The sequence below is a fragment of the Oryzias latipes genome, chromosome 5 (genome assembly GCF_002234675.1).
Source record: "Oryzias latipes chromosome 5, ASM223467v1".
Taxonomy (NCBI): domain Eukaryota; kingdom Metazoa; phylum Chordata; class Actinopteri; order Beloniformes; family Adrianichthyidae; genus Oryzias; species Oryzias latipes.
The window spans coordinates 19507195-19533293 of NC_019863.2; the positions used below are offsets into that span (position 1 = coordinate 19507195).

General features: G+C 41.7%; 1 protein-coding gene across 1 annotated transcript in view; it reads left to right on the forward strand.

Annotated features, from left to right (window-relative positions):
- Window positions 1–26099, forward strand: part of LOC101160156 (receptor-type tyrosine-protein phosphatase gamma) — a 228475-nt gene that overhangs the window by 48150 nt on the left and 154226 nt on the right. The window contains exon 2 of the mRNA XM_023955062.1: window positions 3729–3845. Coding sequence (XP_023810830.1) covers window positions 3729–3845 — 117 coding nt within the window. The remainder of the gene's footprint in view (window positions 1–3728; window positions 3846–26099) is intronic.

The following is a 26099-nucleotide window of genomic DNA, read 5'->3' on the forward strand; positions in this document are numbered from 1 at the left end:
GCAGTGTTTTTCAACCAGTGTGCCGCGGCACACTAGTGTGCCAAGGGAGATGGTCAAGTGTGCCGTGGGAAATTGCCCTCATTAACTGATCTAAAAACATTTTCCATCTCCATGATTTCAGCTCTCTGTTCATCCAAACAGGCCCTGATAAAACACTGAGGAGTTAGGAATATAAAAGATCATAAAATACTTTTTCTTTGCGTTTATTTTATTTTATTAAAGACATTTTGATAAGAATGACGATACAGTACCGCGATTCAGCTGCACCTTCGGCTGTATTTTGGAAACGTCCCGTCCCTTTAACTGTCTCCACCAATCATTCTTGAAGGCTTAATCACATGTCATTAGTCTGACCAATCAGAAGTGGTTAAAATCTTCACTTTCTTGTCCCGATTTAGCTCGTAAAGTCGCTCAGTTCTAAAAAAAAAATACCAGCTAAAGCTCGTCTTTAGCGGTGTAGCTTTCCACAGAATCCGATGTCAGACCGTGGAACAAGTGAACAAAACAATGAAGCTCAGAGACGCGATCTCTGGCCGTTTTTTGCACTACATCTCCCATGATGCATTGGGTTGTGAGAGTGACAGCGCAAACGGATATCTGTTGTTAAACGTCTTGAAACCAACGAACACACATCAAACTGTTTTTAAATCTTCTAACTTATCTTTTATTGCATCTTTTAGAAAAAAAACAGCTGCAGTTTCTAGCTTTTTCTGCAACAATTATCTAAAAAATGCATGTGAGATTGTGGAGGGGCTGTAGATCAATACAGACTATGAGTTTCTCCTTTTTTTTAATTTTTGGATGCTGGTGTGCCGCGGGATTTTTTTTAAGGTTAAAGTGTGCCGTGGCTCAGAAAAAGTTGAAAAACACTGGTTTAGAGCACACACAGGCATGTTTGAAACCTCCTTATTAACGTGGGGATGAGGGGGTGACTGGAAATAGCTAATGAAGGACTGACCAATGCAGAAGTTAAAGGTTTCTTGTGCATACTTGTAGCCCTTGTGCTATTCTAGGCACTTTAACGTTGGGAGTTGGGTCATCTAGACCAGTGTTTTTCAACCTTTATTGAGCCACGGCACACTTTGACCTTGACAAAAATCCCGCGGCACACCAGGATCCAAAAAAAAGAAGAAGCAGAAATTCATGGTCTGTGATCGACAGCCCCCCCCACCACCACCACAATCTCACGTGGATTTTTGTGATAATTGTGGCAGAAAAAGCAGGAAGTTGCAGCTGTTTTTTCTAAGAGATGAAATAAAAGTTAAATTAGAAAATTTAGAAACTGTTTGTTTGTTGTGGTTTCAAAACGTTCCACAAGGTCGACTCATTATGTGCTGTCCCTTTAAGCCAATGCATCATGGGAGATGTAGTGTTAAACGGCCGAAAAAGGGCAGAAAGACTCTCGTCTCTGAGCTTCATTGTTTTTTTCACTTGTTCCACGGTCTGACAGCGGACTCTGTAGAAAGCTACACCGCTAAAGACGAGCTTTAGCTGGTATTTTTGTTGGAACTGAGCGACTTTATCAGCAGAATTAAGAACAAGGAAGTGAAGACTTTAACCACTTCTGATTGGTCAGACTGATGACATGTGATTAAGCCTTCAAGAATGATTGGCGGAGACAGTTGAAGGGGCGGGACTTTTCCGCAAACTGCTATAGCTGCAGGTAAACCGCGGTACCGTCATTCTTATCAAAATGTCTTTAATATAATTAAATAAACACAAAGAAAAAGTAATTTTAAGATCTTTTATTTTCCTAATTATACAGTGTTTTATCAGGGCCTGTTTGGATGAACAAAGAGCTGATCTCCTGGAGATGGAAAATGTTGTTAAAGCAGTTAATGAGGGCAATTTCCCACGGCACACTTGACCATCTCCCACGGCACACTAGTGTGCTGCGGCACACTGGTTGAAAAACACTGATCTAGACCCACTAGACAGTGCGCTGAACCTTTTTTCTTCAATGATTTGTGATCTTCACTGGTGTCCATGGATTACATGAAATCTTTCCACCTTTATCCACCTTTGTCATGGTAGGGAGAACACGTCAATGTAAGAGTGGGGTCATCTAAGATAGCACAAGGGTTAAAGATACACAGATTCTGCTTCAGAGTCCCATGAAAACAATCCAGGCTTTTTTATGAATTCAAATTTTGTCTTCCTGACCCTGAAATCTACATGTTTCTGCAACCACAACACAGTGAATCTGACCTTCCTGATGACTCTAAACATAGAGATAAGATCCTGCACTGAATCGTCAAATGGTTTCAGTTTGGTCCTGATCTGGAGTCTTACGGCTGCTGGAACCCATAATTCCCCTCGACAGGGCTGTCAACAAGGGCTATGCAACAAGAGCCATTATTGCATTTGCAAAAATGCCACTTAATGATAACATTGGGATTCTCTAAGGATTCACATACACAAAGAACTTAGATTGACAGAGAAGGTCTTAGTTTGAGTTTGCACTGTTCCTCCAGACATCATTGTCTCCAAAGACTTTTGCACCATCACCAGAAGCCAGAGGAGCTGTTTTGGATTACTGAATGGTGATCATGACAAGAAAAACGGGAAAGCATAATTCTTTTGTTTCTAGAAATGTAGTATTTATTCCATCTCTCCATCTTGCAGAAGGTCTGTTCCAGAAAGGCTGAGACCTGCCGCTCAAAGCAAAAGTTGTTTTTTCTGCTGTGATTGCTACAGACACAATTATTTATACGTTGAGCGCTGGACAGGGAGAGAGAGGTGGGATTGGCTGCTGTGTCTGATCCCTAACAAGAGCGGGATCTAAAAGTTGAAAGAGTCAGAAAAGTTCTGTGGTGGTTCTTGGTGAAACTTTCTGACTCAACTTTCAACTCAAAAAAGAAAACAGACGTTTAGAGGTCATGTGGATTCTCTGATCTCTGAGGTTGTTACCCCTTAACAGAAACTGTTCTATCTTTCCTTGTTTTTTCTTCTGATCATCTCCTCACCAAGCAGAAAATTCCCTTGTAAAGGCTTCTAGAGTTTTGACAGAGTAGATGATGTTTCTGTGTTTTATTTATTTTATTTTTTTGTTGGTCCTTCTCTCTGACCTTTTGAACCTTGTCTTTCTGCTGTTTGAGAACTAAAAATGCAGGAGAAAACTCTTTCAGCTTCAGGACTTCACCTCTAGTTCTCTGTTTGCTCATTATCTGCTTTCATATGGAAATAATCCAGAGTGTCTGCATCATTTCGCGGTAAAAAATAGAAAATCCTGGTCCTGTGAGGATGACCTTGTGCTTTTGGAGATTTATTCAGAGATCATTCTTTCATGGATTCATAAATCTGTAATGATGAGCGAGCATCTTTCTGTTGGTTGAATACAGTTATCTGCGGGAAAATGCAGACCTGGATATGTTTGGTTCCATGGAGTTGAATGTGAGAAGTTTGTTCACGTATGATCTCTCTGTGGGATGCCAAGGGGGGGTGCTGTGAGTCAGCATGAAGTGACACTAGAAAGGAAGATCAGACACGTCCAGGCTGTATCTTCTTAAATCAAACCCAAAACTGTCATTTTCACTGCGGTGATGCTCCTTAGCCTCTCTGTCAGTGTGCATCCCTCCGTTGGATCATGGTGACCACGGTGTTTCTGGGGTGACTGGGCTAGAAACCCACAGGCCCAGCAGGAGTCTTTGCAGACCTGCAGGGGGCCACAGCTCAGACCTGAAGCTCTGCTTCTCCACATGCTCACCCTTCTTTCTTCTCCTTCACAGCAGGGACTGAGAAACCAGTGGGGAGCCGGGCACCTGTCCAGAGTCCACACAAAGCTGCGGCCGGCGGGTCACGACTCAGCAGATCTGCCACTGAGGAACCCTACTGGGCCTACTCAGGTGAGCATCGCCCCCTGACAGCGATGCGTTCAGTTTCAAGCTTTGGTGGTGGTGTTGGGGGATGTTTTACACGATGAAAGAAATCCAACATGATCCTTTTATTAAACCAAATGAGAGTTTTCTGGAGAAAAACCCAAATGGTAAAAACTCAAAGTCTTACTTAAGTTGAATTAAAACCATCATGCAGGGTCACTTTAAGTCTGTAGGTTTGTCAAATGAAGATAAAGTGTTATTCCTTAATAATTTAGAAGCAAAAAAAACTTGATGGTTGCTTGTCAACAATAGTGAGTGGAAAGCGGGGTAAACAAAACCATTTTGAACTTCAATAATTTCTTTATGCTCTTAAACAGGAGTGGCTATTTCTTGTACCGTATTTTCAGCACTGTAAAGTCCACTTAAAAGCCTTATTTAAAAAAAAACAACAGTCAGGAGTGCCTTATATATGGATTAATTCTGGTTGTGTTTACTGATGTTGAAGCGATTTTGAGAGGTCCATGGCACTCTGTCAAAAGTTCCAAACAAGGTTGGGCATTATTGTGAATATGCTAATATAAAGATGTTGGACTGTTTTATTTTTAATTTTTTTCAGGTATATAAGAAGTATGGGAGTTAGTGTAATCACAGTAACGTTTGTTTTAGCTGTATCAGTCTGTTTTTTTTATGTTAACAAGGTTAGGTTATAGGTATTGTGAGTACCCCAATGTGGGAAACATGCAGCATGTTACAAACCAGTTCAAAAATTACTGTGGGTGTAGTTACTACAGTCTGACTGACGAACTCATCTCTGACTCTTTTGTCTCACTTAATGCGTCTTTTAATCTAGTGCGCCCTATAGTTAAAGTTTCTTTAATGAAAAATGGAGGAAAACTTTAAATGGCATATCAGCCTATCAGCAAAATTTCCAAAATGTTGCAACCCTGTATCTCATGGTCATCCCTCAGGGTTTGTCTCTGATCTCTCTGATCACTGCTTTGGCCCAAACTTCAGTCCTGCATTTGCTTGTCAAAACTGTGAGAAGCTGCAGGTGTTCAGTTTCTCCAAACACAAACGTGTGATTTACCGAAATCAGCTCTGTTTTTACAGTGCCTGCTCCTCACCCTCCCTCTTCCTCCTGTGTGCTCCTCTGGCCTGGAGGCATCTTCAGGCCCTTTTTTGTGTTCCAGTGGTGCTTCAGAAAAGAAGAAAGTAACCTTCTGTCCCCCTTTAGAGTCTTCAGCTTTTTATAAGGGCAGCTTTAATCTTTCAGCTCGTGTGCAGCTGCAGCTTTAGGCCACAAATGAACTTTTACTTTATTTATTTCAGCATTCTCACTCTTTGTGTAATTAGCTGTACATCCGCCCTGTGAGAACAAAATAGACCCGGGGTCTGACTGAGTTGCCAGTGTCTTTGGAGGGATCTCAAGTTCCTGAAATAATCAAAAATTGTGGGAGAAGGAGCCATTAAAACAAGTCGATGAATTCAGGAGGTCTCCTGCAGCAGAAGATCCTATGTGAGTAGAGAGGAGATAATTATGTCCCAGAGTTCCCTGTGACCACAATGTACGAGTCACTATTATAACTTAAAATGAAACCCCAAGTGAGTAAGGATTTCTTCCATCTTTAGCCTTTGTGAGGTGGCAGCACCTTAACCAGGCTTGACCTTTACACTGAAGCATCAAAGCAGTACAGACCCATATCAGATGTGTCCATCATCACATAACAGTTTTCGCAGCTTATTGGAGGTGCAGCTGGAGTCTCTAAAAGTCCGGATGAAATCCTCTCACTGCCCCCCCCCCCTCTTTCAAGCTGATTTTTCTGACAGTTTGGACAGTTTGAGTCAAGCAGCAGATGTTCAGAGATGCTCCTCAACTTAGTGCCCGCCTTCACAGACGGGGTGATGTAACGTTGGACAGGATTCAGGAAACAGACGGTGGATTTTTGAGTTTAGCGTTGTGAAGCTCCGACCCGGCTCTCATGTGCAGACATCCTGACAGGTTAACACCAAACTCTTCACACTTTTCCTGACGTCTGCTGGTGTGTGAGTGGGCTCAAACACACAACCAAAGGTGAAGGCGCTTTATGAGAGATGGCAGACAAACTGTAAGAAATACAAAAGCAAAGCAAAGCTAAATGGAATTTGCAGGAAGAAAATGGAGAGAAGTGAAGCAGATGAACGTCCAGCAGTTCAAAGCTCAAAGATTGATTCTTCTGATCTGTGTGAAGTCATTGCAGAGTAAAACTGCACAGACAGGGCTGTACCAACTTGTTTTACAAAGGGTGCCTCCAAAAATGATGTTTATGGGGAGGCTTCTTCCTGGCTAAGACGTATCATTTTGTGTTTTGACAGAGAAGCTTTGTCACAGTGTTGTGGTCATTATCAATGTAAATGTTAAATATTGTACCTGCAGCAAAATCCGGTTTATACTTCAAAGCGATTTGTGATCGCTTGGGTCACATTGATCACAAGGCTATTGACAGGGAATTGCCCCAAACACTGTGAAATGTGACACAGCTAATGACAACATTTCACGATTGGAATATTACCCCCGTAGTATAATTGGGTGCAAGTGGCACATTTTAACAGAAACTTATTTCGAGTGATTGGAAGACGCAATGGTGTAGCAAACAAGATCCAGTAAAAAGATTTTTCCAAGTCCCAGGATTTGAAGCTAAGGCCGCTAATAATGCAATCTAAATATAAATGGGGTTTGACATTATTTCCTTCAAAATCTGTTGCAAAAAACCCACTAAAATTTTACTTTCTGTTTTTTATAATTTACTTTATTTATCCGACATTGGGGAAATTCTTACTCTGCATCTGGCCCATCCCCTGGGGGGAGCGGTGGGCTGCAGGCTGGCCGCGCTCGGGGGGGGGGGGGGGGGGGGGGGGATGACAGCTGGCTGGGGAGAGCGGGGATTGATCCACCAACCCTTTGGTTGTTGGACGACCTGTTCTACTGCCTGAGCTAAACTGCCACCTAAATTTCCTTTTTAATGCAACTATGACTTCAGCTATAATTAAATTAAGCTATGGAGCAAGTGGCCAATCATTTTAAATCTAACTTGAAAAAAATTAGTTATTTGGTATGTTTATTGACTTAAGATAGAAAAAAGGACCTACTTTGTCTTGTATGCATCATAACCTAACCACAACCCATATAGATGTAAGCATCTTCAGAAAAACTTTGCATATGAAAAAAAGCTTTATAAATTTACATAAATACATATTTAAAATGCCCCTCTCACCCTCCGTGGGTGGTTTCTCACCCAAGCTCGGGTCCTCTACCAGGAGCCTGGGAGCTTGAGGGTCCTGCGCAGTAAATTAGCTGTTCCTAACACTGCACTTTTCTGGACTGAGAGGTCTGAGGTCTTTTCAGGTATCTGTTGTAGCCACTCCTCCAGCTTGGGGGTTACTGCCCTGAGTGCTGCAATTACCACAGGCACCACTGTCACCTTCACCTTCCATGCTTTCTCCAGTTCTTCTCTGAGTCCCTGGTGTTTCTCCAATTCTCATGTTCCTTCTTCTTGATGTTTCTGTCACTTGGCACTGCCACATCCACCACAACGGCTTTCCTCTGTTCTTTATCCACCACTACAATGTCTGGTTGGTTCCCCATTACCATTCTATCAGTCTGGATCTGGAAGTCCCACAGGATCTTTGCCCTCTCATTCTCTCTCTGTCTCTGTCTCTGTCTCTCTCTCTCTCTCTCTCTCTCTCTGTATATATATATATATATATATATATATATATATATATATATATATATATATATATATATATATATATACACACACACACTGCTTTCCTATTGTAGATTCAGTCTTTCCAGCCTGGTGCAGGTCAACAATTTTGTTTCTGGTGTCCTTAGACAGCTTTTTTCTTGGCCATAGTGGAGTTTGGAGTGTGACTGTTTGAGGTTGTGGACAGGTGTCTTTTACAGATAACCAATTCAGAATAGTGGCATTAATACAGGTAACGAGTGAAGGACAGACGACCCTCTTACAGAATTTTTTCCCCTCGTTTTGTCACTCATGTTTGAGGTATACCTATGTTAAAAATAAAAGGGCCCCTCTCATCTTTTTAAGCAGGAGAACTTGCACAATTGGTGGCCGACTAAATACTTTTTTGCCCCACTGTATATTACCATAAATAAAATACCAAACCACAAAAACAATGCAGACAATGGCATCATCAGGTTTGAAAAGTCTAAACGCCACTCCAAAGTTTGTTGCAGTTATCGTGGACAGTCACAAGCAAAACTGGCCAATCTTAATATGAACTAGACCGCATGATTGGAGTAGGGATCCAACACGATTGATGCGATGAAGCTATGAAGTACAAACTGGAACTACAGTGGAAACCAAAAAACAACATTTCCAAAAATGAAGAACAACTCTATGATGAAATTAATACAGATAAAGAAGCAGTTGTGAGAAATATTATGGGTCAAAATGCTGCAAAAACGATTGAATTTTATTTTCTTAGTGACAAAATTAGGGAGATTTTCCACATAAAATTCCTTTTTTGCGGTGTACATGGCAATGCTAGCTTACAACCAAAGTCTCTGATGGATAAAAAAAGCCCATCAGCTAGATTTTTATGCCTTTATTACACAACTTCCTGCCAACTCAGCTCTGCTTCAGGTGAAACTGTTAGGACAGATAAAGTAGCTGTGGGTGGGGGAAGAACTGTTGGAGGTCCAGCTCTCTTTTCCATTGGTTATTATTGATCAAATGAACCCCTGACATAAATACTTTAGATTGATTCTAATTAAAAATAATAAATGCACATTCTTCCCAAATAAACATGAAAACATCTTAAAAAAGGTATTTTAGAAGATTATCTGTTATTGTCTGTTCAACATTGGTTCAGAAATGAAGTCAGGGGATCTCCTATTGTCCTTAAACGTTCATCGCATCAAGAAAAAAACCGATTAAGCTGCTGATGATCCCAAAAAAAAATGCAAAAACAAAATCTCTGCTGAGTACAAACAACAGAATGCTGCTGAGCTCCACATCCCTCTGGAGGAGGAGGATCACAACTGTGTCCTTCAGCAAAGGCGGGGATTACTTGTCTGGTTTTACATCTTAGATTTTAATCCTTTTCCATAAATGTTCCCATTAAAAGTGATTTTTTATATATATTTCTGTTCCCGCCTTACACTATAAAGAACAAAGCTTTTGAAACACAAATCTTATGATATGGTTTTCTTCCTTGTCATCAGTAACTCTCTGCATCAGGATCCAGTTTTAGAAAGAAAACATTTTCCTGCAAATGGATGAGACAGCTCATGTCTGTGATGTTGTGCTGGATCCCTGCAGCTCTGCAGCTCTGCTTAGATGTTAACAGTCTCAGAGCCAGAGATGAAGAAACAAGTCATCATCAGTCAAACAAGTGCTGTGATGCGTGCCAGCATGGCGTTCTCCATGACACAGCCTCAGCGCCTAGTGATGAAGTCTCACTTCTTTCCTGATTAGCACAGTTTGAATGATGACAGCTGTCAACAGCTCTCATCTCCACAAACACGAAAACATCCTGTTTTAGAAAAACCTCTCTGCAGAGAACATGTTCTTCAACACTTCATTTGTGAAAATATTCCCCTACACAGATGGTTTCTCAAAAAGGGCTTGAAAACATGACACCGCGAATGAAAGAAACCTCTGACCTATACAGCAAAATCTTTGTCAATCATAAATAATCAGATTTTTGTTGGTAAAATCTATGTTAACTTAAGTCCTGTTTATTGCAACACTTAAGTTTGGGAACTTTGTTTCCCAATGGTTCTCCCACAGGAACCGTTTGTTGGTTTAACCTCCATTCTAAAGTTTGATGATGAATATCGGGGCAAATACTTTCTTTTTCAGTCTTGAATACGACCTGATTTGAGACTCTATCACTCAGTCACTATGGTTAAATCCAGTTTCAAACAGGAAGTTTAGCATAAACTATTAAAAAACGACTAAATGAAACTTTTCTGAGATTTCATCTTGAACTTGGTCAATGGGCTATTCTGAACACAGAGAAGCTGTTGGTGATTCGATGCTTCTGTTGGACTTAGAGCTTCGTTGGTTTCACTCAGAAGTTCCTAAAGAACCCATGTGTACACACGGAATGCATCAATATCCCAGAAACAAATGTAAAATTTCACCTATTTGGTTGATTGTGTCTAGTCCCTTTTCTAATAACAAAAACCTGTTTGTGATTTCTTCAGCTTGTTTCTTTGTTGGTCCACAGCAGCCATAGAGCCAATCAGAAATGTGCTTTCATACCTCTGAACCGGGTCCACTGCTTGTTCGACCAAGTTGGTTTAGTATTTTGATTCTCGCAGTCTAGTCATGCAATTTATCTATAAATGCAGTGTTTGTTTATACCCTCTACCTTTGGCGAGGTAATCTCACCCCTTGCTTTGTGAGTGAAATAGGTAGAGTGGTTCTTCACTCTAACCCAGCTGGACTGAGAGTTGGAAGCAAGCCTTTAGGTTGTGAAACAAAATACTTCTATATGCACTGGAGCGAGGTTAGTGGGAAATTGATTAATTTGCTTTTAGAAGAACCACCAAAGACCTCCTGATGACCCTTGAGTCTGCTCTTCTTATCACAGTCATTCTCTTTGACTTCAGCATTGGTCACCAATTCACACTCTAATAACTGTCTCAGATGAATTGGCATCACTGGCATAGCCCCCAACTGCTTTCAGCCCCATCTATAATTCCACACTCACTTAAATCCACACAAAACTTTCAAAAAAAAACTGTAAACTGTTTCAGACAGTGGTGATCCCCAGGGCTCTTTACTTTTACTCTTGTTTTATCATCTTTCTTCTCTATGTCAATATTTATAAAAAAACATATTTTCTTCAGTTCTATACAGATGACATTCAGCTTTACCTTTACACTGGTCTTTTTTTTTCACTTCCTCCCTCTTAGATAGTCTATCAAGAATCAAAACTTGCGCCCCCCCCAACTTTTTGCAATTTAACAGAATCAAAAACAGAATTCTGTAAGTAATAGTTTGATCTACAGAGGACCTTAATGTCTTTTACAGCTTAACACTCAAACTTCCACTTTGGTTTCAATCTTTATTTAACTCTAATCTTAGAAATTTTAACTGTTTTCAAGCATTTTTTCTTTTCTTTTTTGGGGCACAGTTGTTGGTGCTCATGGTTACATCCCATGCTTTTCCTTTTTGGTCTTACACATTAATGTCTCTAAAAGACGCAGCTGGGTCAAAGTGTCCTGCTCAGATTATATCCAGAATCTTCCGCAACCAAAGACAGATTTTCTGAACTTCAAGCAGCTTCCATTTTAAAAACTGGATTGAGGATTCATCTCCTCACTGTTAAAGCTCTCTAGAGTTTGACACCTCCATTTTTCTCCCAGCTTCTTCAGTCCTCTCACCCTCTCCACTCTGAGATCATCTTCAGCTTCTCAGCTCCCCCTCCATCTGCTCATCACCCCACTTTGGGGTTGTAATAGTTTAGCTGATCTGCTCTTCGCCTCTGAAACTCTCTTTACTTTTCACAGAAATCTAATGTTGGTGAGAAGAGCTCAATATCACTAAGTTTACTTTTGTCTAAAAAGACGATTATTTATCTTTAGTGAATCTCCAAAAAGGTGTAAAATCTAATACTTAAGCACATTTTTTAAAGTCGATTCAATTTTGTTTGTAAAAGAAAGGAATTTTAGGTCACCTCTAGTCAAGCAATATAAAGATAAAATTACAAATTAGAAATGTTGTGTCACATTGTTGCTTCTGTTTTTCTTTTCACATACACATTGTCACATTTAGTTGCTCTCATATCTGAAAAGTAGGTCAAGCGGCGCTAAATCCAGCAGTCAATAGGATGGGACAACATGACCACTGCAGCCAACCCAAACTGACTTTGACATCAAACATCCTCAGGTGCAGTTACCTGGTGTGAGTGTGCTCTCAAACTGAAATCTGAGAAACACATCAAGAGCCTTTAATGCTAGTTTTTTTTAGTACAATGCCATCAGCCTTAAGGAAACATGCTACTTTGTGAAAGTTTTGATTTTCTGCTGTCTGGAGAAAATCCTGGAGCTGCAGGGAGATCATTTCAAACGGGAACATCCCATAATGCACTCTTTAGAGGGTGGTGTTCATTACATCCCTGCAGGCATCTCAGGACGACTTGTGCAGAACAGGAGCTGATGGCTTTGCAGCTCCGCTAAAGTGTTTTCACTCGTGTTGTTTTTCAATAATGACACACATTATAAATTCATGATGGGGGACAGCGAGGTGGAGGAAAATGACTTTTTTTTTCAGCATGCAGGGACGCATAGCAGGCCAGAGGAAGAAGAATAAACAGTACAAAAATGTGATCAGACAATTATGGCAAAAGAGTGATGAGCAGAAAAAGCTGCACATGAAAACACTGAAGACCAAGAAAAGAAACAGAAATGATTGACTTTGGAAAACAGTCATAGTGAGGAATTCTCCAACAAAAGTTAAGATTCAGATGATTTATATCTACTTGGCTATGCATGCTGCAGGTTTTTCACTGATTTTTGTCAGTTTATAGATTTTCTTATAATAGATGCTTTAAGTATTTACATTAAAAATTCCATAAGATTACAGAATAAAAGCTTTCTTGACAGTCCCTCTTTAAATTGAGAAAAATGAACTTTATCCTCATTAATTATCTGAATTGAATCAGAAACCACAGTTTTCTGGAACACTCATTGTTCAGTTCATGCTGAACTGCCAGCCTCATATGAAGTCTAATGAAAGATGGAGCTTTAATAAATTATCTCTTCCTGTGACAGCTTCATTAAAGAAGCCTGGGCACTCCTCGTGGAGAAGAACGGCTCCCCGGAAACCCTTTGCATCTCGATTAAGGATATTAGTAATGAAACAGAAACAACATCAGGCTGGTCATACATGAAGGAACAGCAGGCGGGATGTAAAAGTCATGTACAGTCATGAAGATGAAAAGAAGAAATAGACTCACGCCAGTTTAACTCCATCTCCCACCACTAGATAATATCTGAAGCTTCAACTTCAGTTGTGATCTGACCCATCGTGAAGGACATTAACCCACCTGTGTTTTGTTGATCATAATCTAATAATTCAGTCTAATCCAAACAAAAGGAAAACGCGGGAAATACTCAGAAGGGATTATAGATTAAATTTAAAGCAGCAGTAATCTGCAATCAGTTAAACTAAAAATACATAACAAAAGTTTGCATTTTATTATTAACACACCAAATGAGCTCACTTTAGAGGTGATGCTGGTGCATGTCTCTCCAGAAAGGAGTATGGTTACCATGGTTACCATGGTGATCCATCTCCTCTATTTAAAGGTTTGAGGCCATTTGGATATGGTGGTTCTTACTTTCTGGAGATTCTGGAGTTTTGGTTTAGATTTGGTCCCACTTTGAGTTAAGCTTGTGATCTTCAATATTTTCCCCTCAATAAAGGTTCAAATGTTTTCTATGGATGAAAGATCTGGTCTGCAGCGGGGCAGTTTAGCAGGGGGACTCTTCTACATAAATCACTGAGATTACACTCTTTAATGCTTATGGGAGTCAACATAAAATCTGTGTTTTTCTTGTTTTGTTGCCAGAAGAAAAAGTGGATTGTGTGATTTTAAAGGATCAAAGCTCATTATTTATGAAACAATGTCCAAAATCTGGGTTAAATGTATACCCGTATTTTCCGGACTATAAGTCGCTCCGGAGTATAAGTCGCACCAGCCCAAAAATGCATTATAAAGTAGAAAAAAACACAGATAAGTAGCACTGGACTATAAGTCGCATTTTGACGGGAAATTTATTTGACAAAATCTGAGACCAAGAACTAAGGTCCACGACCTCATATGACACAATCATAGCAGACTGTTTATCTCATAATTTCACAGTAATTCTTTCTCATATTTATTTATTTATTCCTTTCATGAAGCATCATTGGCCAACTAATACTCTGTTTTCATCCTGTATTTGTAGTAACAGTTGTCATTTTTATTGCATTTCTGAATCTATGAAATCATTTGAAAGTAGAATATTATGTTTTTAGCCTTCAAGATCTTACTGTAAAAAAAGGTTTGCTGATTCTCTGAGTCACTTAACATACCTCATACATCAAATTGACCCAGGAACATCATCTCTGTTCCTCACAAATGAACATAACAGGAGGGTAAACAATGTATTTATTTCAATTTATTTCTAATATAAGTTGCTGCGGAGTATAAGTCGCACCCCTTGCCAAACTATGAAAAAAAGGGCGACTTATAGTCCGGAAAATACGGTAACAGTTTTTAGTTGCATGTCACAAAACATGGTGATTCTTATTTAAAAAGCCCAAGCCTTAAGGACAGGAACAGCTGGTGAAAAGGGTTAAGGATAGCGTCTACAGCTCCCTGATAAAATGCAGACATAGAGCACTGCTGCTTCAGGATGGAACTCTTAGCTTATATTCATTTTTTCTTTTTTAATCTTCACAGTAAAAGTGGGGATGCACAAGGAGGGGGCGGAGCCACAGTGATGTGAATGTTTAGCAGCTCTGAACTCCTGCAAGCACCCGCAGGCTTCACAGACACTTGAGCCATCTGTGTGCCCTGATCCCGTCCCCACACACATTCACATGCAGCTCTCTCCCCCTTCCCAACAACGTGTCGATCTTTGCAGTTAACGTGGTGCAAATTCATAGAGCTCTGCTACAACTAAGGGGGTTGGGGTCCTGTGTGCTGAGAAGACAACGGGCACATTGAGTGTTTCATAGAAGAGAAACAAGAGTCCTCTGACCGTCTTAACCTTACACTTAATGCAGAAATTTTACATCATGCACTCCTCCACACCTGAGCGTCATTGACATCAATTTACATTAATCAAAGGAAATGTAGATTATTGAAAGGTAAGGCTGCCAGAGATGTCCTGCATTTCATTTCTGTCCTCTTTTTTGCAGCTGGTTTGTGTTTGTGCACCCTTTTAATAAGTGGCTTCCTTCTGAGCAACCTGCAGCACCCACAGCCTCACTCATGGATATTGAGACTTCGTGGACTTTTGTGCCTCCAAATGTGCAGTTTACTGAGGAGCAGTGTCTCTGTGCTTTGACTGAATATGCCTTTGTCCTCTTTGAGTAATTCCAATTGATGCTGTGACCCATGACGACAGAGAGTGACAGGGACACAGACTGTTGGAAATGAAGGAGATGGGAGAATCTGGAGGAGATAAAGCATGTGGGACATTTTGAGCTCTGGCCCAGAAAATAGACACATTTGGGCCAAAACTGGGCCACTTTAGGCGCATGCGGCTATGGTACGGGGCTGGAATTTGATAGGTTTGTGAGATCACCAGCAGAGAAGGTTAAACATTTCAACCTTTTCATGCAAACTGTCATATAGATTTCTGTTTAACTGCTTTGGAGATGGTAACTGCACTGCTCAGCTCAAAGTCACAAACAAGAAGTTCAGGAAGTCCGGACCATTTCTGAATTAAAAAAAAATACAGGTAATGCAAAAGAGATTTAAAGTTACAATTAACTCCTTTCAGATATAATACTCATTCTGATATGGTTGTGATTGTATTGGATTGCTATTATCAAAGAAGGGTATAAAGACAGATGGTTTTGTTACATCCCAACTAAATTGCTCCACCTGGGGGAGGGACTTGGCCCCTAAAGACTGAGTTTTTGGTGATTTTAACAGGTTCTTGTGGCATTTTTCTCATGATTGAGGACATATATAAAGAAAATTAACCTTAATGGCATTTAAAAGTATTTATTTTTCAAATTGTTGTGATTCCGGACCAGATGAAAAAATGGTGTTGGAAAAAAGCTTGTAGCTGTGACGTAGATGCAACAATTGGCAAGCCACAAGCTACCTGCTCCGCTCCATTCTGATGCATCCACTTGCAAACAAATAGTGTATAACTATGTCTTTGTTTTCTTTCAAGCTGGTATCTGGCTCAAACCTGCAAGGCTGGATAGCTCCAATATTGCTCGGCATTTTTACACGCTAGCAGTATAGCATGTAAACAGATGGGTGACTGGAAGTGGGGGTGTGCTTACTCCATGCCAACAGTTCCTCCCTATAACTCTGAGGTGAATTTCTAATAAACTACCGCTGCTCTGCAGAAACTATGTCCCAGAAAATGATAGAGTTTTTATTTTTATTTTGGCTAAAAGCGGCACCATTGTAATTAAAAGACCGCTTGGAACACTTTTACAGTAGAGCAAAAGATTTTTCGAAGTGGGACTTTAAAGAATAACATCATCTGCATACAGCTTAGGTGAGATTCTCTGAGCTCTCAAAACCAAAGCCTTCCTCCATTTGGTTGTGCCAAGAAATTCTGTTCATAAATGTCCTGAGCAAAATCTATGACAAATTTAAACCCTAACAGAGTCTGAGTCTGACCAGAGACTAATCTGACTCCATGCTGCTCATGACATCCAAGCCCTGGCTCTGTTAGCAAGGGGATCAAATGGCTCTAAAACAGCAGGGCATGTATCCCATAATCGCTCCATTTTCAAACATTAAATCAAATTAAGTCATATGTAATCAAATTAAAACTGACTGCTGTTTCTGAAAAGTGCTTCAAAAGATGCATCTATTCTAGAATAACAACAAATGTGTGATTATGGCAGAGGGTCACTTTGTGGCATAAATACTAGAAATTAAACTCTTCTTATCAGTTGTATGTGTGAAAAACTCTTTATAGAGCAAACAACAAGGCATTTATGGCCCCTATAAATCAGGTTACATGTTTTTTCTCGTTGTTTATTTTTTCATTGGTGCACTGACAGGCTCACATCTCCAAAACCTTTCAGTTCAGGACATTTAATGCAGCCTGCGGAGGTGCAGCTGCCTCAGTTACAAACTGCTGTTGACAGTGTCAATTTACTGTTATGCACGCGGACGTGGATGGATGTTTGTGATGTCGTCTCGTGGAGTTGCATGTGAATGAGGATGAACGCTCATAATCCGCTGTGTTTTCTGCCTGATCAGTCTGTGAGCTCATTGATCCCTCAGTGCTTCTGCTGCACTTAAAGCAAGTCAGAGTTGAGCCCCCCATTATTCATTCATCCACTCCATCTGAAAGGACAGGCAAGTGACTGCAGGAATGATCTGCTTCTGCATTTGCTGCTTTTTTTTATCAGTCTTTTAAGCTAGCAGAGGAGAAAGAATCTTGTTAAAAACCTTTTTTGAAGTCTCTTGTCAAAGGCAAACATAATAGAACCATTTAACTTATAAATATAAACTATAAAAATCAATCTTCTAAACAACCCGTTTGTTCCCTTTCGGGGTCACGGAGCTGCCGGAGCCTATCCCAGCCACTCGTGGGCCAAGTATAAAAATGATCACAAATGATCTGCAAATAGATAAAAAGTCATTTATTATTATGTTATTTAGCTTATCTGTCAGATTAAATGCTTTCAAGGTAAAAAAAATGTATTTAGTTCAAAATGTGTCATACTTTTAGGGAAATGGTTTTTCATATCGAAAGCCTTATTTTTTAAGGACAGACATGGGAATGATTTTCAATGCACCAATCGGGAAGTTGTCCCAAGAAACATTTATGACCAAATGTCTGAGCTGGAACCTGAGGCATGCTGGGACAGGCAGCCTGTGCCAGCGAACAGCACCAGGTGATGGGTTATACCTCTGAGACCTGCAGTGAAACTCACAGCTCCACCATAAAGAAGATCAAGTGCAAGAAAATTCTGAGGTGTTGCGTATAAATTGTATTCCCACGGTCCAACCTTGACATAAAAGTTGCAGCAAATTGTCTTTGTCTGGCCTCAAGGGAGCAACGCACCTTTGTTTTAAAATGAATGCTCAGAATGAAATTTCCGTCTAAATACTAAAAAACTAATTCCTTCTGAGCCATGACAGATTTTGATCTGTGGGATGTTATAAGGTGCAGACTGTGTTTCTTAGACTATTAAATGGGATTTATTTGAATTTGAGTTTACTTTTAAATGGAAAATGATACTTTAAACATATTGAAGACTGACTGAAACTTTTCTGATTGAACAAGTTTTTCTTTGGGAATTTATTTAAGGGCTTTCGCCTGCATTGTGAAGAAAATAAAGCGATCAGAGGTCAGATCAATTCTGAAATCGTCTCTTCATTATCTCTGTTTGGAGGTGACAGCAGCTGAACTCTCCTTTGAGGCCTTGTCTCAGTCAGACAGTCATTTGAGCCATCTCTGTTCATTAGGAGGAAAAGTGAGACCAGCTGCCAGCTCGTTGCTCCGTTAGGATTTGAAATGCAAAAGCATCCTCTGGAAACCTCCTCTTCAGGTTCTGTGCCTCAGAACAGACGTCTGGGGATTTTAATTGAGGACTTTCTCTCCTTTGTCCCTCCTTTTCCACTGCTTGAAAAAAAAGACGGGATGTAAAGCAGAGTTTAGCTTTGGATTCTGGTCCTTTTGTTTACTGGGGGCTATAAATAAGCTATTTTCTTCCAATTTGTCTGTGGACAGCTAGGATGTGACACATACTGAATGCATGCATTCTTTTGTTGCAGCCAATCTAGTGGCGCTGTCACATCAGCTCACCTGGATCTGACTCCCTTTAAATCCAAGGTCCAGGTGGTGTGACTGCTGTGGTCAGCTTGCAGAGCTGGTCCAAAACATGGTTGAGTGGACCCTGGCAGCATACAGATCCGGTGTGATTGCTAAGCTACGTTCACACCATCATGTGACATACATTCAAGAAGGCACTATATATGCCCATTTTTGAATGTGCGCATATGGTGTTCACACTGGATTGTCACTACCTGATACTAGTGCATGTTCCTCCAGTTGAAAGAGGTTTTGTATGTTTTGTATGGAGCCCAATAACGCTCTTAATAACTTGCGCAGCGAAGTGTGAATGTGTGAGTTTAGAACACAGAAGGACAAAACGCGTGTTTAAGCAAGTTTATAGATATTTTCCATTGATAGTGGTCACTTTATCGTGCTTTGCCGAGGCTGGTATAAATGTAGCTTGAAATGAAACGCGGCGCAATTCTCCAAAATTATGACATCGATTACACGGTTCAAAACTATTGGGTTAGGACAACTCAGTGCACTGCAATTGAAAACAACATTACGAATGACACGTTTAGCTGCAGCACTAATAGGAAAAACATCCCCTTTGTCTTTTCACTGAAGTGGGCTTCTGATGCGTTAATCCCATGTTGGCATTTAAGGAATCATTTGGGAACCTGTTATTTTGAAAGTAGCTGCGTTTTCACTTTTTACAAATCAAACGTGATGAATCTTCAGAAGAGATTAGAGTTATTTATGTTTCATTTTCATCAGAAAGCAATCGCATGCTCTCAGGCTTCAATCATTATAACTAAGAAGGATTAGGAGTCTTCATTCTAGAGATCTAACCTTCACATCCGTAACCTTTAAAAACAGCTTCTGTTTGTTCTGTTGGTACGGGTCGGGGGGGCTAACGGGTCGGGGTCTCCGCTGAGGCAATCAGTGGCTGTGGGTGGTGCCAGGCCTGGGGTGTCGGCGCCTCCGGGGGTGGGGCCCCTGGGCTGGGTGGCCCTGGCCCCTTTGCTGGGGGGGGGGGGGGGGGGGGGGGAACACAGCTGTTTGACCACCGGGGGACAGTCTACCAGCTGTCCCCAACTTACCCCCTTCCTCATATAACCTCATATTAGGGTGAGGGGGTGGGGGGGTCTAGCCTGCGATGCGCCTTGGGGGGGGGGCTACTTGGCAGTGGCCCCCCTCCTATGGTTGCCGTATGGAGTGGGCCCCCCCTCTTTTGGTTTTATTTGCACCTTAGACATGTAGGGTCCTTGGTAGGGGGGGGTGCTTGGACATCACTGCAAGCAAGCAGCAGATGTCCTCCTGGCACCCTACCCGCCAATTTTAACCGCACCTTAGACATTTAGGGCCCCTTGGTGGGGAGGGTGAGGGGACATCACTGTGAGTAATCAGGAGATGTCCCCTTAGTTCCCTACTCGCCAATTTTAACTGCACCCCCCTTAGTACACACACCCCTCCCCCTTCAATATATACATTCCAACATAAACACACACACATGCACACACACACCCTCTCAAACACACATACACGCACACACATTTTGCAAGGAAGGTGGGACCTGGGTCCATCTGTCCCCTACCCCTTCCCTGGTGGGGGTTGCGGGCCCCTTGGCGATGGCGGCCGTGTCCCTTGGATGCCGGCTCCCTGGGCCCGGCGGTGCTCTCTCCGCACGGTGGGGGGGTTCATATTACACCTGAGCCGGGGGTGTTCATGTCCCTGGGGGGTGGGTCCTGGTCCTTGCCACTGAGCGCTGGGCCCCGCCAAACTTCCAACATGGCCGAGCCTGGTCGGGCCATATTTATAACACCCCTTGTGGGCCACCCTTTTTTCCCCGGGGTCCCCCTCCTGGGCGGGGGCGGCGGGCCCCTGCCTTGCTCCTCCCTGGACCAACCGTGGGCCGGGTGGGTGGCTGCCTGGAGTGCGGAGCGGGTCTCCCTTGGGGGGTCCTGGCTCGTACCTGGGGTTGGGGCGGGGGGATGCCCGGAACTCCTGGGTGGTGGAGGGGTGCTCGTCTGGGGCTGTGGGCGTCCTTCTCCGGTGGGGCCCTGCGTTGGGCTCTTCTGGCGCGGCGGGGGGGGCTGCTTTCCTGGCTGGGCTGGGGTGGCGCTCTCTTTCCCTCCGCGCCTCCCTGCTCTCTGGCTCTGGGGGCCTCGCGGCGGTCCTGCTGGCCCTGGCCTGGGTGGCGGTCTTGGTCGCCCGGGGGGCGGTTGTTCCCTGCCTGTTCCTGTGTGGCGTTGGGGGAATTCCGGCTGCCCCCACACCCAGCCGGGGGTCTGGGTGTGGGGGTGGCTGGGCGCTCCTCCTCCTTCTTTTCACATTCCACCATCCATTTTAGAATAACATAAACACTCACCTGAAAACAGGTGTTAGCTCACCTTTGCACTTATAGTTTGCATGATTGAATGAATGAAAGATTTCACACTAGTTGGTTTAAAGGCATAGGTATGCGTTCGTGAACACTATCTGTTTTGTGTACATGTTGACATGTGAACATTTTTTGCAGCTAGCAGGTGTGTTGATAATATTTGAGTGTGTGTGAACAGGCCCCGCCCTTTTTGTACTACATTTGAACTGTACCGTAACGATAAACAACCAGTAAACCTGTCTGCTCTATGCTGCTTCATGGTCTTACCCCCCCTCTCACTATCCCCCCCCCCCCCCCCCCCCCCCCCCCCCCTCTGACATCCCTCCCTCTTCTTCCCTTCTTTCCTTTTCCGTCCGGTCCAACACCAAAGATTTTCAATCATGGTTGAAATGAATAAAGTTTGGCCTCAATTACAAAAGGGGTTTGTTCAGTCACACCTTTGGTTTGTCTGAAGATTAATAACCCCTCTTGTTAAAGTAAAATATGTCCAACACAAGAGGCCCTCAGCTCTCATCTGCCTGCCTAGCTGTTGGACAGGACAAGTTAAAAAAAAAAAAAAACAAAAAAAAACAGCTTCTGTCCATTTTGTACCAGAGGTACAAAATTGTCAGAGGTGTCCAAACCTTTTTGCAAAGACGACCAGGTTTTGTGAAGGTGTAAATGTGTAAGGGCCAACCATTCAGCCTGCATTATTTGAACCCTTTAAATAACGTTAAATGCAAATGGACTATTTAATGGGAATGCTATTGCAATGGAATGCTTGTCATTTATTCACATAAAACAGAAATGTGTCTAAATACATTTATACCAAAATGACTGTGAATTTCATGTTTGAGAACAAGAAATAAAATAAAGTAACAGTCCATCTGGAAAAAATAAACATTTGTCAGCATTAAATGTCATATGAAATGTTTCATATTATCTACAAATAAATGCTGATGGTGAACTTCTGAATTTAAATCACGTGAACAGGAAAATAACACAATTGGTTAGCTTATTTGGAAGCACAAACCACCAGGGTTGTAAAAACAAAAACAAATAAATCAGTTATTCTTGTTTGGCCCGTAAGGCTCTGAAGGTCAAGTAGCCATAGGTTGTTGCCACAGGTTTATCACATAGTTTAGACAATCAAGAAATCATACACACAGTTCTAAGAAAGTACTGGGGGCTGCATAATATTAATTTTATGTCAGGAGCCGGAGGGCCGGCAGACATTTGAACGCAGGCGGCATTTGGTCCATGGGGCGAACTTTAGACATGCCTGCCGTAGAGCATTTAGGAGGCACTTTCATCCAAAATAGATTGGTGAAGAATTGCTTAAACCATTTAGATTTAGTTAGAAAGATCGGTGGGCCTTTAGGCCTGTTTGAATAGTTTAAAAACCATGCTAAACATCAGTCAGAGACTCACCTTGACCCTTGTGCTATCTTAGATGACCCCACCCTTACATTGACGTGTTATTCCAACCATGACAAAGGTGGATAAAGGTGGAAAGATTTCATGTAATCCATGGAAACCAGTGAAGATGACAAATCATTGAAGAAAAAAGGTTCAGAGCACTGTCTAGTGGGTCTAGATGACCTAATTCCCAACGTTAAAGTGCCTGGGATAGCACAAGGGTTAATCCCTTAAATAAACTTTTCATTCCTTGTTTCTCCTCTTCTTCAAAGTTTTCTTCTTGGATCCTGTATCTTAAGTCAGGAGCTCACATAACTTCCCCTGTCTGTTTATCAACTGTGTTTCAAGCAGGAAGGGGGGATGAAGGGTGTTTTTGGTGGAATTGGTTGCTCTTCATGAAATTGATTATAGTCTATTTGGAGCAAACTACCTGTGCTTTGGGACTCTTCTTCATCACAATGTAGTATTGGTATCCAGCCCCCACATACAGGGACAACCCCTCGAGGCCGTGTTTGTGTTTTGTCGCGCAGTGGGACTTGTGGGCCCAGAAAAGTGTTTGAAACCAGAATCTGTCTTTTCTCTATTTAAAATCATTTTCTGTGAACTGAGAGCTGGATTTTCCCCTACTGTAATTAGGACTTGAAAGCAACCCCACCCCCCACCCCCGTCTGTTTTTATCAAAATTTTTCCAGCCGAGCATCATTCTCAACTTTTCTGTGTATGTGTGTGTGTGTAAGTACAAGAGTGTGTGCTTGTTCCTGGCTCTTTGACTAACAGCCAGCCAGGCTACGCCTCAGGCCTCCTGCCCCCCCCCCCCCCCCCCCCCCACACACACACACACCCACACACTGCCTGAGTGTCCCCTGTGCAGGAACGTGTGCAGGATTGTGTCAGATGGTGTAGGACGCAGCATCTCATTTATCTGCAGGTGACGGTGTTTGTAATTTTCACTGCTGTAGAAGAGCGATGCTCCTGCTTATTAATTATGCCTGAGATATTAGAAGAACTCCATCAAGACATGAATTATTTATTTTTTTGGCCCGATCATCGGAGCTGAAGGTTTCTGAGGCTCCTCGTACATCATCTGCTGAGGTGGAGACGTGGCTGCGTTTAGACAGACTGAGGAATCACATGTGTGTGTTCGGCGATGGCCCCTTTAAAATGGGTCTTAATTCCACAGGGGGTGTTTTTTAATTTGCAACTTATCATTCCAGTAATACCTCTAAAACACTGTCACCCTGAGGTACTTTAGCATCCATTAAATCACTTCCAGTGCACATTATAAGATTTCAAGGTCTTAAAGGAAAGGTCAACTTGCTCTGACTTTTATCTTTCCATTAGTCCGATGATCGCATTAAAATAAAGTCAAATGAAAAACTGTGCATCCTTCTGTCAGTTTCAAACCTTTGACATGTAAGGACAAAAGGAAAAATCAAAACCTTCGTTCTTTTCTTTCTTCTCATTCAGTTATAGATCTGCTGCTGCATTAGATCATGGTTCTAATGCAGGATTTAAGTCAAGACTTAATAACTGGACCTCAAGTTGTAAAAAAAAAACACCTGCATGAAAACCTAAAAAAGAGAGAAAAGGAAAAGATCAGACACTTAGTAGCTAAAAGCAAACACTTAAAGAGACTCCAAAGGGATTACCTCGAGCTAAACCCAATGTGATCAGAGGCTTAAACCTGCTGTGAACGTGACTGCTGGAACAGAAAGTGTAAAGACATCACCTGAACACAAAACAAAACACTCATTAACTAAAGAACAAAAGCCAGGAAAACAAAACAAAAACAGAGAATTCCTCATATTTTGAACATTAACAGGACAATGATGTCACCATGCTGGAGCCAGAGGATCAGTAAGCAGGAATTGGCCCAAACTGGTCCAATCAGGAGTGAGGTTGTTGGGAGTACAAACCCCATTGAAAGCGGGCTTGGGAGAATCTGTCAATCATCCGTTTCAAATGTGATAAACGACAAATGTTTTAATGGGACTTCTTACTGGTCATTTGCATAACTTGCACCACAAAAGAATATAATTAAAAAAATATATTAGTATTAGCAAGAACATGTTAAAAAATGGTAGCAGAGCAAGACTGGTTACCCTGACAAATGTAATGACTGAGCAATAGCTGTTTATTTCTCTGTAGAAGTCTATGGGATTTTGACTTCTTGGAACCGCCAAGTACTTCCTTTTTGGAACGCGGGGGGGGGGGGGGTGTCCCTCAGTACAGTTCTCTCAATGCAGTCAGTGATTGTACCATGAAGATCGGCGTTCTACCATGAGGTCCACCCCTCTTTGATTACATACACAACAGTACCAACACTTGGGTCATTTTAAAGGACAAAGTTCACTTTTGCATAAAGGTCAGAGGCTTTTAAAGAAGACTATCTACACTTAATATTTTGTATTGAGGCTTTGAAAGAGAGCATCTCTTCAGGTGTATTGATTCTGTCAGGAGTCATCAAGGTTTATGGTGGACTTCAGTTTTCCGATGCAGACTGCACAATCAGAGAGAGCCTGTTTGTACTTGCAGCCTGAGTGGCTGCAGCTGAGGATATCACTTATCCTCCTCCTAACACGACAGCCGTGATGACTGGTAACTGCCCTATCACTTTCATTGTTGTGTTTGGAGGGATTGTGTTGCGGTGCATGTGCCTGTGTGTGGCAGGGCGACCCAAATCAGGCCGAGGTCAACGAGAGTTTGAAGCTATCCTTCCTGCTCCATTTCTTTTCCTTCTTCAGTTCACAAACTAATCCATCTGCTCCATACTTCAATGTTATCAAGGAACCATCCAGGCTAACCAATACACAGACACGCACATACGCACACACACCTAAACACACACACACACACACAAACACACACAAAATCGCCTTTTAATTCCCTGTGATTTATAACTGTGGCAGGAACCAATTTTAGCACCCAGAATTGGGCCTTAAATCACCCGATCACCGCATTTCATTCTTCTATCCATTCATTCCAAACAGCTTATTTCTCCTCAGGTGTGTTTTTCTTTTGAGACTTTTCAATCACTTTTGTTTTCATGACGATTTCCAGATGCCGGGAAACTGTTGGAACAATAAATAGCTCCAGTCATTGTGGTTTCGTTTTTTTTTTCTTCTTCCATTTTCTGCCTTTAATTTTTCTTTTCCTCTCTGGTTTATTTATGTTCATAAACAAGAGCAAACAGTCTGGAAGATTATTTTTAGTTCTGCGTCTTATATATTTCCACTGAGGTTGGAGGTTCATGGCAGGTTAGATCATTGAATTCAGTTCAAGTGTGAAAAACTGTTTCTCCTTTTGTTGCGACTGTAGCGCTCTCATGTGAGGCCAAGGCTGCTGCCTTCAGTGCTGAAGCTGCTGAAGCACAAATGTTATACTGGTTTTTTTAAACCGGAGCGTGCACAAAGACTGGAAAGCTTCTTTTAAAGCTTCACGGCTCTGTTTAGAACAGCCACTTCATAGAGGCATGACACTCTGACATCACAAACGCTCTGCAGCCAACCAGCGTTCATGTATGTCTGCTTAGCTCCTACAACCCACTTTTTCTGCTGGAACTTAAATGAATTATTCTGATCATGAAAAATACTGTGAGAATCAAATTAAAAAGAGAGTGATAAATAAAGGTTCAATCTGTTGTTTTGCCTGAAAGATGTGTCAATGTGTCCTTGAAGAAAAGAAAGTTTATTAAAAAACACAAGTGAAACATGTCAACACCTTTTCTTTTAATAAAACATAAGGAAATGCAGCAAAGTTTAAGATCAAGATGAGCTTTTCCACAAAAAGGTCTACCAGCTAAAGTTGTGCCTCAAACAAACGTTGAACATTGCAAATTCAATATTACAGGATTCCTAAAGTATTTAGGCAAGTCTTGGTTTCATATTTTCAATAACGTAAAAATGTGTTCAAAGATTGCACAATATAAATGTCTGCATATCGCCATCCAAAGTGGTGCATCCTTATCTGTCCCACTCAGCCCTTCTTAAAATCCCTCATGGTTCCT